Below are 13,783 nucleotides of genomic sequence, written 5' to 3'. Positions count from 1 at the left end.
ATGCAAAAGTTGGCATAGAAGAAGAAGAGAATGTAGCAAACAGCAGTTAGCCAGAGACACTATTGATGTAGTGACAGTTAGCGCTTACATCTTGTCTCTATCTGGCACTTTCTGCTGCGCAGGTGTCCAAGAAAACTCTTATGCAGCAAAAGAAGGCTCGGGTCACCTTAAAGCTTCCTTGACAGTGACCGAGAAGATGGAGAAACAGTTGCATTTGAACCTATTAGCTTCCAGACCTCCTATGCCGGCTGGCTTCCAGTCCAGCTCCAAAATCAAGATGGGGTGAGTAAATCAATGAACTGTGCATTAGTATGCCTAATTCAACATGTATTACATTTCTAAAAGATACTTTTTAAAAAGTATATACAGCCAGCTATGATACTCATTAAATCTGCCATGCCATTAACGATGATAAACGTCCAATTTTGACAGTCAAATCGGATTAGACGCACATTACTGTAAATGTCAGCCAAAATATACTGAAATTTGAGCCCATCTAAGTCATAATATACACATAAAAATTAAAAGAAAATAAAAGAGGATGCACAAATAAAGTGATTGCAATGGAGCTGCTATTTTCCGGGAAAAAAAACCTGGTTAAATTGTCTGAAATAGTGTTTTTTTTCCCCCATTCAGGCCTGGACGAAGGAGAGATTTCACCCCGTTGTCATGGAGCCAGTATTTTGAAACCATGGAAGATGTCGAAGTGGAGAACGAAAACGGCAAAGACATATCTTTGACTGCTCCTATTAAAGTCCCACGTGCATTGGGGAAGTCATTTGTTATGCTTTCGGGGAAGTGGGAGACAAATCCAGGTGCCCTATTTCCTTAACTACACAGAACGTTTTCCGAGTTTACTGCAGCGGTGCTCATGGTCCCGTGCTGCTCCTGCTGCATGGAGGAGGACACTCTGCTCTCTCCTGGGCCGTCTTCACTGTGAGCATCATTCCTTTTTACGATCACCGTGTGGCCACGTGGAACGTTTACAACTCTGCCCGTTTTAAAGCTCTTTCTACTTCTTTTATAGGCCGTCATCTATAACAGGATTGACTGCCGGGTGGTGGCTTTGGACCTTCGAGCTCACGGTTAGAGATTTGAATTTGAATAATAAATATTTCTTCAGTTGTCAAAAGTATGAATTCGCTATGCTTGTATGTGGGGGAAAACATTATTTTAAAATTACTGTATTCATATGCATCGCTCATCTTTTGCAGGGGATTCCATAGTAAAAAATTCCGATGATCTCTCTGCAGACACTATGGCTAAGTAAGTTGTTGTAAACATCACAACAAATGGTATTTTACCTGATATTCGCTCTCAAAGTAATGTCATGTCCTTATTTTTCAACGCAATCTCTTCTTTTCCCCCAAAGGGATGTCGGCAAAGTGGTAGAAGCTCTTTATGGAGAAAGCCCACCGCCAATCATGCTCATTGGACACAGTATGGGCGGAGCCATAGCGGTCCACACCGCCGCAGCAAATCTCATCCCGTCGCTGATCGGCCTCTGCGTCATTGACGTCGTCGAAGGTCGGTTGTCGGAGTCTGAATTGTTTTTTCTCGTATCCAACATGCTTGGAATTTCTTTTCTTTCAGGCACTGCAATGGACGCCCTAAACAGCATGCAGAATTTCCTGAGAAGTAGGCCCAATATTTTTAAATCGCTGGAAAATGCCATCGAGTGGAGGTAAATACCAAGCCACCATATGACCGAAAAAAAATAATTACATGTTTAAATTGCTTTTTCTGCTCATCAGCGTCAAAAGCGGCCAAATCCGAAACATCGAGTCGGCACGCGTATCCATGGGAGGCCAAGTTAAAAAGTAGGTCCTCTTTACGACTTTTTTGAGCCAATAAATGACACTTTCTGCCACTCGCAGATGTGAGGAGTCCTCCAGGAGCCCAGGGGTCTCCAACAGCATCAACGAAGGGATCATAGAAGAAGAAGAGGATGAGGAAGAAGAAGGAGGACAACAAGAGTCCAGCAAGAAAAAGCTGAAGGAGGATGACCAAGAGGTTTGTTGTCTCTCATTGGCTGATTCTGATACTTTTTATATGACCATTATCTCCATTGCAGACAAAGAAAGAGAGCATCTTCACGTGGAGAGTCGATTTGGCCAAGACAGAGAAGTACTGGGAGGGCTGGTTCAAAGGCCTCTCTGCACTTTTCCTCACCTGCGTCGTCCCAAAATTGCTCCTCCTCGCAGGTTCTAATTCTCATAGTCAATACATTGTTTATATTGATATTTTTTTAGCTCAATGTTGATGGCAGGAAAATGTGCATTTTTGTGCAGGAGTGGACAGGCTTGACAAAGACCTTACTATAGGACAGATGCAAGGTAGGACTGTTTTTACCTTTTTTGGGGGGCGAAATGTGTTGTATTTATCTTGTGGTTGTCCACAGGGAAGTTTCAAATGCAGGTTCTCCCTCAGTGTGGACACGCCGTCCATGAGGATGCACCTGAAAAAGTACATTAGCAGCCTCGTAACTTATTAGCTGATCTTTATTGTTGAATTAATTCTTCTTTTTGCTCTTTTTTCAGGTAGCGGATGCTTTAGCCACTTTTATGGTCCGCCATAAATTCACTGATTTTAAAGAAGGATACATGTGGTAAGAGTTTATTCCTATTTATGCATGATTGAGTTTCAAAGTATTTTTTTTTAAATTGATAATTGGAGCAGTATTTAGGATACTGAAAATCTCAAAAAAATTAAAATCTTTTTCTCCAGTTAATTTGATACGTTGCCATAGAAGAATTCTTTAAAGAAGGAACATCAATGTTCGACAACAGACACTTTATGGGGGACAAAACTAAACAAACAAAAAAACACCCACCATTTTTTTATTTAGATACTTTGCCTTTTGAGCTTTGCCTTATTTAATTGTAAAACATAAGAATTTGTATTGTTTGCCCCTTTGTTGTTGTTTTTTTACGCAAGTTCCTGATATGTTTTGTTTTGAGTGGTGTTTATATGTTCGTGATTAAGAGGAATTAGCGTAATAAGTCGTAATGTGCTTTTTTCATTGTGAAAAATTTAGCAACATGTTCCGTAGCAAAATCAGGTTGGTTTATTAATTCAATGATTATCAATCTTAATTACAAATTCTACAATGGCTGCAATCCACCAAAAAGGCAAGGACAAACATTATTATGAAAGTAAACATTTGATTTGTATGTTTTGAATTATAGCTGAGAAAGAGAAAGCAATGTGAACAGCTACATTTTAATGTTATATTGCACAACAACATAGATGTACAAATTTGCGCTTATTGTATTTCATTAAATAAATGAGGATTTCAACAATTGTTGCCTTTCTTTAATCTATCTTAGCATTAGGTTTAGTTTAAAACCACCTATTTAATTCGAGTAAATTACAAAATTTAATGACATTTAAATTATTTCAACTCTAAAAAATTCTATATATTTTTTTAAATGAAAGATACATTTGATTTTGTGCACAGTACTTCACTGTCTTATAAAAAAAAAATAATGACATTTAAAATACTTTTAAGTATTCAACATTATGCGATTTCCATCAAAATCACATTTTTTAAAAAGTGCTTAAAGTAAGACTCGTCTTTTCACTTTCCTGCTAGATAAAAGTCAATTTGATGCTTTTTCCAGCAGATGTCCTCCTTGTTGTAAGTTAAAATATCTTTATATACCAAGCGTACATAGCATATTTTATTCTCCCAGTCCAGATGGACGCCGTGAGGCCAATTTACGAGTGTAAACACGGAGGTAGATGACAACCCATAGAATAAAAAAGGGAAGGGCGCCGGACTAATTGAAGCGGTGTTTAGCGGGCCACAAGCTCGGAGGCCTCTCAATAGCTTCTCGGCCTCTGCGAAAGAGCACTTAAAGGCTCTGAAAAACATTCCAGAGAGGGAGAAGTACCTGGTGACAGTGACACCGACACAAAGGTTGTTGTCATGATGGCAAACTGCTTCACATCACCAAGGAAATCTAGAAGGACATTTTCCTTTTCCTTAAAAACCTCCCTCGCTCTTTGCGTATGGTATTTCAGTAGCTGTGGTATTTTTTGAAAGGGCATCGTTGTCAGCCATTATTGATGTAGAGGCCTAAAAATTACCCAAATCGTCTTAATGGAGCCTCCCAATCCTAATTTTTGTTTAATTTAATAAGACACAAACTGAAAAATAACATTTTTATTGTTGTTTTCCTCTTACAGTTATACAATTATAAAAATGCAAAAATTGACTCAAGATAACTGCTTACTTGCAGCCTTAGTATACTTAGAACTTACTAGTATACATTTTTGTGCACAAATTAACTTCATAACTTGCCAGAACAATGTTGAAAGTGCCGCTATTGCATAACAAGCCATTTGATGGAAGCAAAAGCTCAAATCATGTGACACTAAAGGCGACAAAATGGAACGCACCAATGCGGCAATGTTGCAAATAATTCAGCGGCAATTACTAGCGAGTAACGCTATCCCCAATGGTTCTTCTGAGGCTGCTAGTGAGACTCAAATTAAAGCACTGACCTGGTTAGCTTTCTGTCAGCAGGGGGGAGTGCTGTACCCCAACCCCCACTTAGATCCCACCCACATTCAGACATGAATGAGACTTGGAGCACTTGCTGTGCCATCCAACTTTTGCTACATTCTATTTACATTTGCTGGGGAAACAGAAATGTGCCATTCCAGTGTTTTAGCCATTCTTGAACTAAAACTATTAATCGCTGCCAGCCCTTTGAATCCAAATAGATTGTACGTCTAATGCTGTCAATGGCACTGAAACCCGAACAGGCCTCCCAGTTTGTGCTGGTAAATCCCCAGATTAAAGCTTGATTGGTTATGTTTATGCCAATTAGCTCATCACTATTATGAGACTTTTAGTAACTCGTTTGCTGCCCTGGTATGTGTATAGCAATCACAGGGTATGCGCTGTGGTAGTTAGTAAAACATATTGTCTTCCCTTACAGTGAAAATGGATAGGCAATCATTGCTATTCTATATATGTATCTGTTTGTGTATATATTTGTATACATTTGTGTACAACACCTTAAAAACAAACAAGATGAAAAGTGTATGAAAATAGACTTTAATTTAAATCATAAAATAACTATATTTAATGATAGGTATTTGTGTGTTTATACATATCTCCACAAATTTAGCTTTTTCCATTATTGATGATATATGTAGTTTGGCATGTGCTGGACAGGAACGATTAAAGCGACTTGATTAATCAATTGATAGTGGGTTTCAAAAGAGGTGACGTAATGTGAATACTAGTGGTTCGCTCCTTCATAGGTGATACGGATGCCGGCCCACAGTTGAATGGCATTCATTACATAGGCAGGTGAGTTAAAGTTTCCCCCTACTCGGCGGCGGAGTTGGTATAGTCCACATGCACTCGGAGTGTTGCTGAGGAGGTTCCGCCGTGCACTCAACGCACACCATCAAATTGGCACATAGCCGCCACGTCCTGTTGAAACTCATTGCTGCCTGATTAGTCCAAAAATGACGGCGTTTCCTTACCGAAACGACATCGGATCTCCTTGCAACTTCGTCCTCTTTCACCTTTTGTGCCACATAACAGGTGAGTCTTATTTGATTCTCCTCTTTCCGCGTGTTTTACTAACACTTGACAGATAAGTTTTGCAGGAAAGCGATCGCCTCGCGTAGCCTCGGCCAGCAAGTTGATCAAAATAACGCTCGCTTCTCCTATAATGTCGTTTCTTTGTTAGCAGGTGTCTCGCTAAGAAATCACTGAAAGAAAACTTGATTGCAAGTTGATTTGGCATGCATTGTAACCTGCATTTAAACTGGAAACAGGGAGAAATAATCAACATAGAGATTGGTTGTGTACTTGCAATCAAGGCATCGATGATCGAATAGCGATATATATATATATATCCAGTCAAAACTAGTTACATCTTTTAATATGCAATCGTTAAATATTTAGATTGTTAACCCAATGCATTTTTCTTATCTGTGCATTTTAACTTGTCACATTCCAAATATCTCCATTTGTTTGTTGTTATTCTTATGAACTGTCATATCAAATCTTCTGTGATCTGTCACTTAGGAAAACTTCAAACCACAAGGGCCCCAGTTCAAATACAAATAACTCCTGCAGTATACGTTTACTGGGTGGAAACTGTAAACACAGTCCATAGCAAGCTTAACCCATAGGACATTTTAATCATTTCAAGATCTACAAACTTGTCAACAGTCCATAACAATCCATGCCGGCATCAGACACGTCACCCCCGTAGACTCAAGTCTGTTGGAATCCATACATATGGAGTAGTTGAATGCAATATGCCTGCAGGTTTACTAAACAAGGGACTACTCCTGGTGCAGGGTAAGCAGGTGGCTGGATGCTGTAGTAATATAGTGTAGGTGAATGGTCTTCTAACTGAGGGTGGGAAGTAGGGCAGAGGCTGCAGTGTCTTTTTGATCGGATCTATTTCTGCAACTTTTAGAGAAGCAACACTTGTCTTAAGTTCAGTGAATTCGAGCTTATCAGGGGATACTTTTGTTTTCACTTCCTTCACATGGCACTTCTTCTGACTGTAGAGAATCCAGCCAGAGGGGCTGCATATCTACACCAATTCTGTCACTGGAGACCAGTGAGTACCATAAGTACTATGTGCATGCACATGGTACTTATGGTACTCAATTTTTTAGGTCAAATGGAATTGATGGAGTTGAAAGTGTACATAGTGTATTCAATTGAATGAAGGTCCTTCAGTCCAATGCAATCATGGCTGACTTTGTCATATCAAAAGATTAAGACTAGATAGATTGTGATCAAATTGTCGATTTTATTCCTCCAACTGCTTAGCTGAAGTAGAACCCCGATTGTGTTAAAACAAGTGACTGGCCAAAACAATAAAAGCATTCTTGTGGCGCACGGACGCGTTGCCAAATATAAACAGCACCCCCTGCCCTGCCAAAAAACTTAACAGAGTAATCAACTAAGTGTTGTTTATAACAAACTAACACTGTTATCTCACTTCATACACAAGATTGCTTTTCATTTGTCTGGTAAGTATAGAAATTCATCGCCATGGACAAATTTAAAGGTGTCACTGTGCACAGGTTTTCTATAGTGTTGCAGCAAACTCTTATTTCAGGTGAGTTATCATGTGTATGTTAAAAAAACATGTTTTATTGTTAAATTTTATGTTTAAACTGTATATATGTGACTTATTGCAAGCAAAACCTTGAGAAAAGTTGGACTTTGAATTGAGTTTACGTCAAAATATTTTGTGAAAATGTCAAGTAAACAATACGTTTTGTTTAAAAAACAAAAAAATGTCGTTAAGAGAAATGTAATAAAGAAAAAGTACAGTTTCACCAATGTCTAAATGAGTAATCCTTTAACCTGGCAGTCAATTAGTTATTGATTAATTCTGTGTGCCAAGTAAATGTCATAAGAAAGACAACGATCCAAATCTGGCATTAGACCACGTTAAAGCGAAATATAATATAGATCCCAGAAATCCTTTTGTAAAAACACTAGCAAAACCTTATTTTTTCTTCTTTTCTACTAGCTCGCATGCTTTATGTTGGTTATTTGTCACCGTGGTGCATGTGAAGGTATTATTGTCTAAAGTGTGAAGCAGCGTCAGACAGTCCCGGGAGAGCAATGTGTCCTTGATACTCGGATATCTATCATTTTTTTCCTCTTCCTACTAAGTGTGAAGGGTACATACACATTGTTACAAACGCCCACCAAGAAGCTTTTTTTCCCCCGCTCCCTTAAAAGCATGAGATGTATACACTTGGCGTCATGTCAAGTCGGGCGGCACATATGATCAACCAGACTTTATTCTGCTCACTTTTTTTTTTCTTCTTCTGGGAGAAAAACCAGGGCGAGCTTACGTAAGGTTGTCGTGTCACCAATAAAAAATTGAACACTGTCGCTATACCGCCGTCGTTCTATATTCACAAGTGAAGAAATGCCGCTTCCCGGCTTGTAGCGTACAAGAGAAATCCCCTTTTACGCTACTACGTTTAATATTATAACTTTTTGGATGATTTGACATGCACAGGTTTTGCTTGTATTGAGTTATATTTCTACATTTTATTAATTTAAATATTAGCACATTAGAGTTGTAGTCACTGATTATTTTTTTTATAAGACATTTTTGAAATTGACAATGCGTAATTTCATTGTTTTGGTGCTATTATGACCCGTGTATTGCCATTTATTGACCTTTTGGACCTCGTTTTTACTATTAAATTTTTTGGCCAAAAAAAAAACGTAAGAGTGGCAGATTAACTTTATGTTTGGAAGAATTAGACATCTATCATTGTCAATGGCAGGCAATAGGTTAATTTTTGTCTTGATTTCTAGGGTACTTGGTGGTCAGTTTTGGTACATTTTTGGATCAATTCATATTAATTTTTGTTGAATTTTTTTTGGGCTGCTTTTGGATGATTTTGGTGTATTTTTAGGTTAATTCCTGTTGATTTTGAGCCAGGTTGCTTGTTAACTTTTGTATTTATGCATAAATTGAATGTAAGGTGATTGACTTTTTGGTTATCTGGTGTGAGCTACATTTTTTAATAAATTTTTCTGTCCTGTACAAAATGAAATAGCTAGTTGACGTAGTCCAAGTCCTCCGGCAATATTTGAGGACAGTATTTGGCCGGAGACGGAGCTGATTTTGGCATGACAACAATGGAATAGTGTTTTGGACTGGGTTGCCGAGCAGCACAGCAGGTCTTGATTAGTCATGATGATTTCCACGCCGCCAGTTTGTTGCAATTAGCGATGTCGTCCCAAGCTTAGGCGCATTTAAACAACCAAAAATTCTTTCACTAAGACGTGATGTCATCTGTCTTTTTTTCTCTTTTTGACGGCGTCCCTCTCGCTGGCACTTTTTTTTCTTCCCTCTCTCTTACGCGATGATGTCATCTTTTCGCCTCTCCTTAAAAAGATGAGGTTCGGGCGTTTTGAGCGGCTCCGCCGCCGCCGCCATCGTGACGGGGGAAGCGAAAAGAAAAGCTGCAGATTAAACACATTCATCAAAAGAGCCTTCCCGCTGTCATCTGTGTTTTATTTGTTTAAATGTGCAACGCCCGGCCGGCCGGCCGGCTGCCACGCTTTCAATCCTATCTCGTGGACACAAATGTCACATTTCTCCATAAACTGCCAGATCCAAATATTCCTCAGTGGAGTTTGAATAAAGTCTAGGCATATGTACATACTGTGGTTAAGGGTTAAATATTTGGAATCACTTGGTTGGAAACGGGGCCCTATTTGATTGGATGTATTGGTATTTTTAATAATAATCCTGAGCTATATTGCAGAAAAAATACTAATATAGTTTTTTCCATTGGTTTTAAAAATGTCTAAACCAAATATCTTTTTTTAAAACATGTATACAACACGCTTAGTTAGTTATATATTTATTCATGTATTCATTTATTAACTTACTTATTACCCATCTATTTGTCTAAAATGTGCAATCCAAATTCTCCATTGGAATTCTAATGGATGAATTTATGGAAATATTACAAATGGTCAATTTTTACATGGATTTGAAGCTAACCAGATTGTCTTTTGCGTTTCCCCAGGATTGCTGGCCAACCAAGTGGTGGTGCCATCCGGCGTGAGCGCCGTGCTGGGCAAGAACTTGACGTTAGAATGCCATGTGGACATGGCCAGCAACCTGACACTGACTCAGAGCTCTTGGGAGCGCCGCTTACCCTCCAGCTCGGTCACCATCGCCGTTTACAACCCGCGCTTCGGCATCTCCATCTCCCCCGACTTTACCCGCCGACTGTATTTCCGCTCACCCTCGTCCCACGACGCCACCATCGTGCTGGAGAACGTGGGCTTCTCCGACATGGGCACGTACACCTGTAAGGTGGCCAACTTCCCGCTGGGGATCTCGCAGGCCTCCACCACCGTCAGCGTCCTGGGTAAGCCCCTCTATCTTTTTTTTAAATAACATTTGAATATTTCTTAATACATTCCTTTTTACTCGACTTTGTACTTTATACCTTTTACTTTAGTGATGAGTATGTTAATACATGAGTCCTTTTTTTCTGCTTATGTTTCATATGTACTGTTAACGGATGCACTTTTTTATATGTATCACATCTTGTGCTGACCCGGCCCATCTGTCAAATTTTTAAAGTCAATTTTGGCCCCCGGGCCGAAAAGTTTGCCCACCCTTAACCTAGACTCTCACCCACTCTCGTCCCCGCATCCAGTGGAGCCCAAGGTCTACGTGTCGGCCGGCTCCGAGGCCCTGGTGGACGGGGGCAACGAGACGGCGGCGGCCACTTGCATCGCCGAACGCGCCCGTCCCGCCGCCGAGGTGTCGTGGGAGTCTAACCTGTTCGGGCAGTCGGAAGTGCAGCTTTTCGACGACGTGAACGGGACCACCACCACACGGGTGCGCTACCTGTGGCAGCCCACCCGCCACATCCAGGGCCACTCGCTGGCCTGCGTGGTCCGCCACCCGGCTCTGCTCAGTGACTTCAGGGTGCCCTACCAGCTCAATGTGCAGTGTAAGTCACTTTTTTTATATTTGGAATAACGCCCAGGGAGTGACGACGACAATGGACGAGCGGACAAGGTCATCCGTGGTTCTTTCGGCCGTCACGTTTCAGCCTTGTGTTTCCTTGATGGTTGAATGTTTTTTTTTTCTCCTCCTTTTGGCCGCAGTTGCGCCAGATATCTCCGTGGTAGGGTACGACGGCGACTGGTACGTGGGCCGAGACAACGTTCAGATGACGTGCAAAGCTAACGCCAACCCGCCGGCTCATCGCTTCCGATGGATCAGGTGTGCAAAAAAAAAAGTCACATTTTTTAAATATTTTTGTGGCAGTCAGTCGCCTGATTTTGACAATCTACTTGGAAATGTATTAGGGAAAGAAAAAATGCTGTGCACTTTTTGAGGGATGCATTTGCAGATTAAGAACCTTGTTTGTTGAACTTAGCTGGTACACTCTCGGTGGTCACGTTTCTGCACTTTCCTGCTTCCAGGTTGGATAGCGAGATGCCAGAGGGTGTGGAAATCCTCAATAGCACGCTACTTTTCCTCCGCCCACTTCAGAGGAACGACTCCGGGGTTTACCGGTGCGAGGTGGCCAACGACATCAACCTACGTAGTCGGGATGTTCGCATTCTCATACAAGGTTAGTTTAGTCTTTCTGACCTTTCAGCTAAATTAGGACATTATTTGGATTTTTTTTTGGGTGTCTCTTCTCTACTTGATCGTGTCATGGCAAATGTGTCTTGTGTTATGTCATGCAAAAGGCACAAAAAAAACCTCGCTTGGGATGATATCTCGCGTTCATAAAACATTCACTGGTTCTTTTCAGATCTTTCATTATTTATCTTGGCGTACTCCATTTTTTTTTTTGGTGTGCAGGCATTCACTAGATTTAACGTCTCTTTAGTTGTCATTGAATGTGTTCCATTGTGGTTTTGTGGTGATCACAAAATCAGATGAGAATGCTTGTCTTGCTGGATTTCCTTACTTAAGCATCTCCACGTCATCCATTTTGTTTTCCCTAATTCATATAGAGAAATTGTCAGGCATTTATTTCTGGTCCACGTTTCTTTACCTCACCCCTTCACAACATAACAAACTTTAGCCTCACTGCTTCATTTAACCTTGCCCCCCCCCTCCAAAGTCCCTACATTCATCACCAGTGTTTTCCAAGCATCAAATCTCGACCCCTAAAAACCCTGTCAAGTGAATTGATGCACTCCAAAATGGGCATGTCTATGGCCCTCATTTATGGAGTTGTTTTCCATGCATTCAGATTGCGTCCACCATCAATGTTTTTGAGGCCACTTTTCACTCTTTGTTTTGAATCATCCTAGTTTGGTAGCTTAGAAAACATTTCCATTGTTTGTTAAATTTCACTTTTTTACAGGAACTTGGCATAAATGACAAATACAAGCTGTCTACGTTTTTGAAAGAATTTGGAACGATAGTCTGTGACCATCAACTAAGTTAAATATGACGTTAAACCATTGGCCTGTATAATCGTCATTATATTTTTCAATTTGGAAAAATGGATGACCTATTCCACAGTCGTGTGCCAAGATCTTGTGATTAGGAAACATTTCTTTAGTCCAATCTAGTGGCACTGACTTTGTGCTTGTTTGTCTTTGTGTGTCTTCATTCCTTTTGCTCCTCATTAGATCCTCCCACCATTACTGCTCCTGTCCTCTCTGGCTCCTCCTCCTCCTCCTCCGCCGCCTCCTCCTCCTCTTCCTCCACCTTCTCCTCCTCCTCCATCCTAATGGACGATAACCTCCACGTCCGCCTGAGCTCCCCCACCCTCCAAGCCCTACCTGAAAGTAACCTGGGCACTGTAGTGGGTGGAGCCGTGGGCGGGGCCTTGTTCCTGCTGCTCCTCCTATCTGTGGCCGGCATTTGTTACCTGTGCAAACAGCAGGGCCTCCACGGGGACTGCGCCAAATCGTACCCGGGTCCTAGCGACCTCCAGAAAGCCCCAGGGGACGCGGGACAAATCCACGCCACCGCCGCCAAGGCCGCCGGCCTGGCTCTGGGCTCCCGGCGCCGGAAGGACCACGACAGGGAGGAGTGGGGCGGCCACGAACTGGAGCGTCAACGCGGCTGTGACGGAGACCGCTACCCGTCTAACGGCTACACGCGGGCCATGAGGGAGGGCGGTCACCACGGCGACCGGCAGAATCCCCGGCGGGCACAAACGGAGCATTGTAGTCCTCAACAGACGCAGACACAGACGCCCAGGAGAACCCGATTCACGCACTCTCCCCAGTCCGCCAGGAACGGCACCCCCTACGTGCCCAGCGAAGGCTACACTAGCGCCCCGGAGGGCGACTACGTCTCTCATAAAGATGGATCTCTCATCTCTCGCAGGGAGTTGTACGTTTGACCCACTTGGTGGTCTTCCACAAGTCCCGATCCCCACTTGACTACACTTAGGAACACTTCTTTTGAGAAAAAACAAAAAATAAGACTTAAAAAAAGACACCGTTTGCACCCTGGAAGACACTTGAGATGTGCTAAGAACGTCAAGGCCGTGTTCAAATGTACCTGCGCGCTAAACTGCTTTTCAGACGCGCCCAGTGGTCTTAAGCCAACCCCCTCTTCCGTGACCAGTCACGGAACAGTGATTGCACTGCCTTTTGCCATGGTCTCAGCATTTGATCATTTCTCTAATTTCAGTCCTGGCCAGTTCCACTCTTCCCAAAATGGAACTTTGCCACAACTTTGCAACGTAGGGAAGTTGAGAAGTTAATCTTGGTCACTGCCACCATCCCACGACCAAGTCTTTGGAAAAAAAATCCCTCGCCAGGACCTCCCGACAAAGTATTACATTACTCGACCATGTCCGTTTGGAAGCTCCCCTAAGTGTCAGGACATCTTACCGAGACCACGCCAAGAAGCGAGGTTATCTTGGCATGGCGCACTTATCTGACCAATGGAGGAGATCTGCCAATCTCTTTCCCTCTTGCACAATAGTGTTTAGAAAGCGTAGCTTTGTCATTGTTACTCAGAGGCCAAATACGTGTAGAACAGACTAGACGCCCCCCTTGAATTACATATCTGATATCTGGGTACCGTAGCTTTGAAACGGAAAGACGCGTTAGGCCACTCGTCAGACGGGCGTTAGTTAAATTGATGTTTATTATTAGCTCAGATCTTACTATTGTGCGGTGATTTAGGCAGCCATTGTCGTAGGGACGCGTTGGCCAGTCATGTTGTTTCTAATGTGAAATGATAGAGACACATGCTCTTTCTTTTGTTATTGATCAACTTTGGGTTTTTACCGTCACGTTGAC

The 13,783-nt window shown here is 41.9% G+C and overlaps 2 protein-coding genes across 2 annotated transcripts; both read left to right on the top strand.

Moving 5' to 3' along the window:
* The first annotated feature begins 6 nt into the window (after positions 1–6).
* On the top strand, positions 7–3,302 carry ppme1 (protein phosphatase methylesterase 1). Its single transcript, XM_077740638.1, has 14 exons — positions 7–282; positions 637–730; positions 844–936; positions 1,028–1,085; positions 1,215–1,266; positions 1,373–1,527; positions 1,594–1,684; positions 1,755–1,820; positions 1,878–2,013; positions 2,075–2,204; positions 2,292–2,336; positions 2,402–2,466; positions 2,541–2,608; positions 2,728–3,302. The coding sequence occupies exons 1-14, from the start codon at positions 197–199 to the stop codon at positions 2,729–2,731; spliced, it is 1,143 nt and encodes a 380-aa protein (XP_077596764.1). The 5' UTR covers positions 7–196; the 3' UTR covers positions 2,732–3,302.
* A 1,978-nt stretch (positions 3,303–5,280) lies between these two features.
* On the top strand, positions 5,281–12,935 carry LOC144212632 (nectin-3-like protein). Its single transcript, XM_077740663.1, has 6 exons — positions 5,281–5,566; positions 9,562–9,909; positions 10,204–10,503; positions 10,661–10,778; positions 10,982–11,133; positions 12,152–12,935. Exons 1-6 carry the CDS (start codon positions 5,488–5,490, stop codon positions 12,871–12,873), a joined length of 1,719 nt encoding a protein of 572 aa, XP_077596789.1. The 5' UTR covers positions 5,281–5,487; the 3' UTR covers positions 12,874–12,935.
* The last annotated feature ends 848 nt before the right edge of the window (positions 12,936–13,783 follow it).

This window comes from Stigmatopora nigra, chromosome 19, assembly GCF_051989575.1.
Source record: "Stigmatopora nigra isolate UIUO_SnigA chromosome 19, RoL_Snig_1.1, whole genome shotgun sequence".
Lineage (NCBI taxonomy): Eukaryota > Metazoa > Chordata > Actinopteri > Syngnathiformes > Syngnathidae > Stigmatopora > Stigmatopora nigra.
The sequence above is the reverse complement of the archived record's forward strand: the minus strand, read 5'-3'. Positions and strand labels throughout refer to the sequence as shown.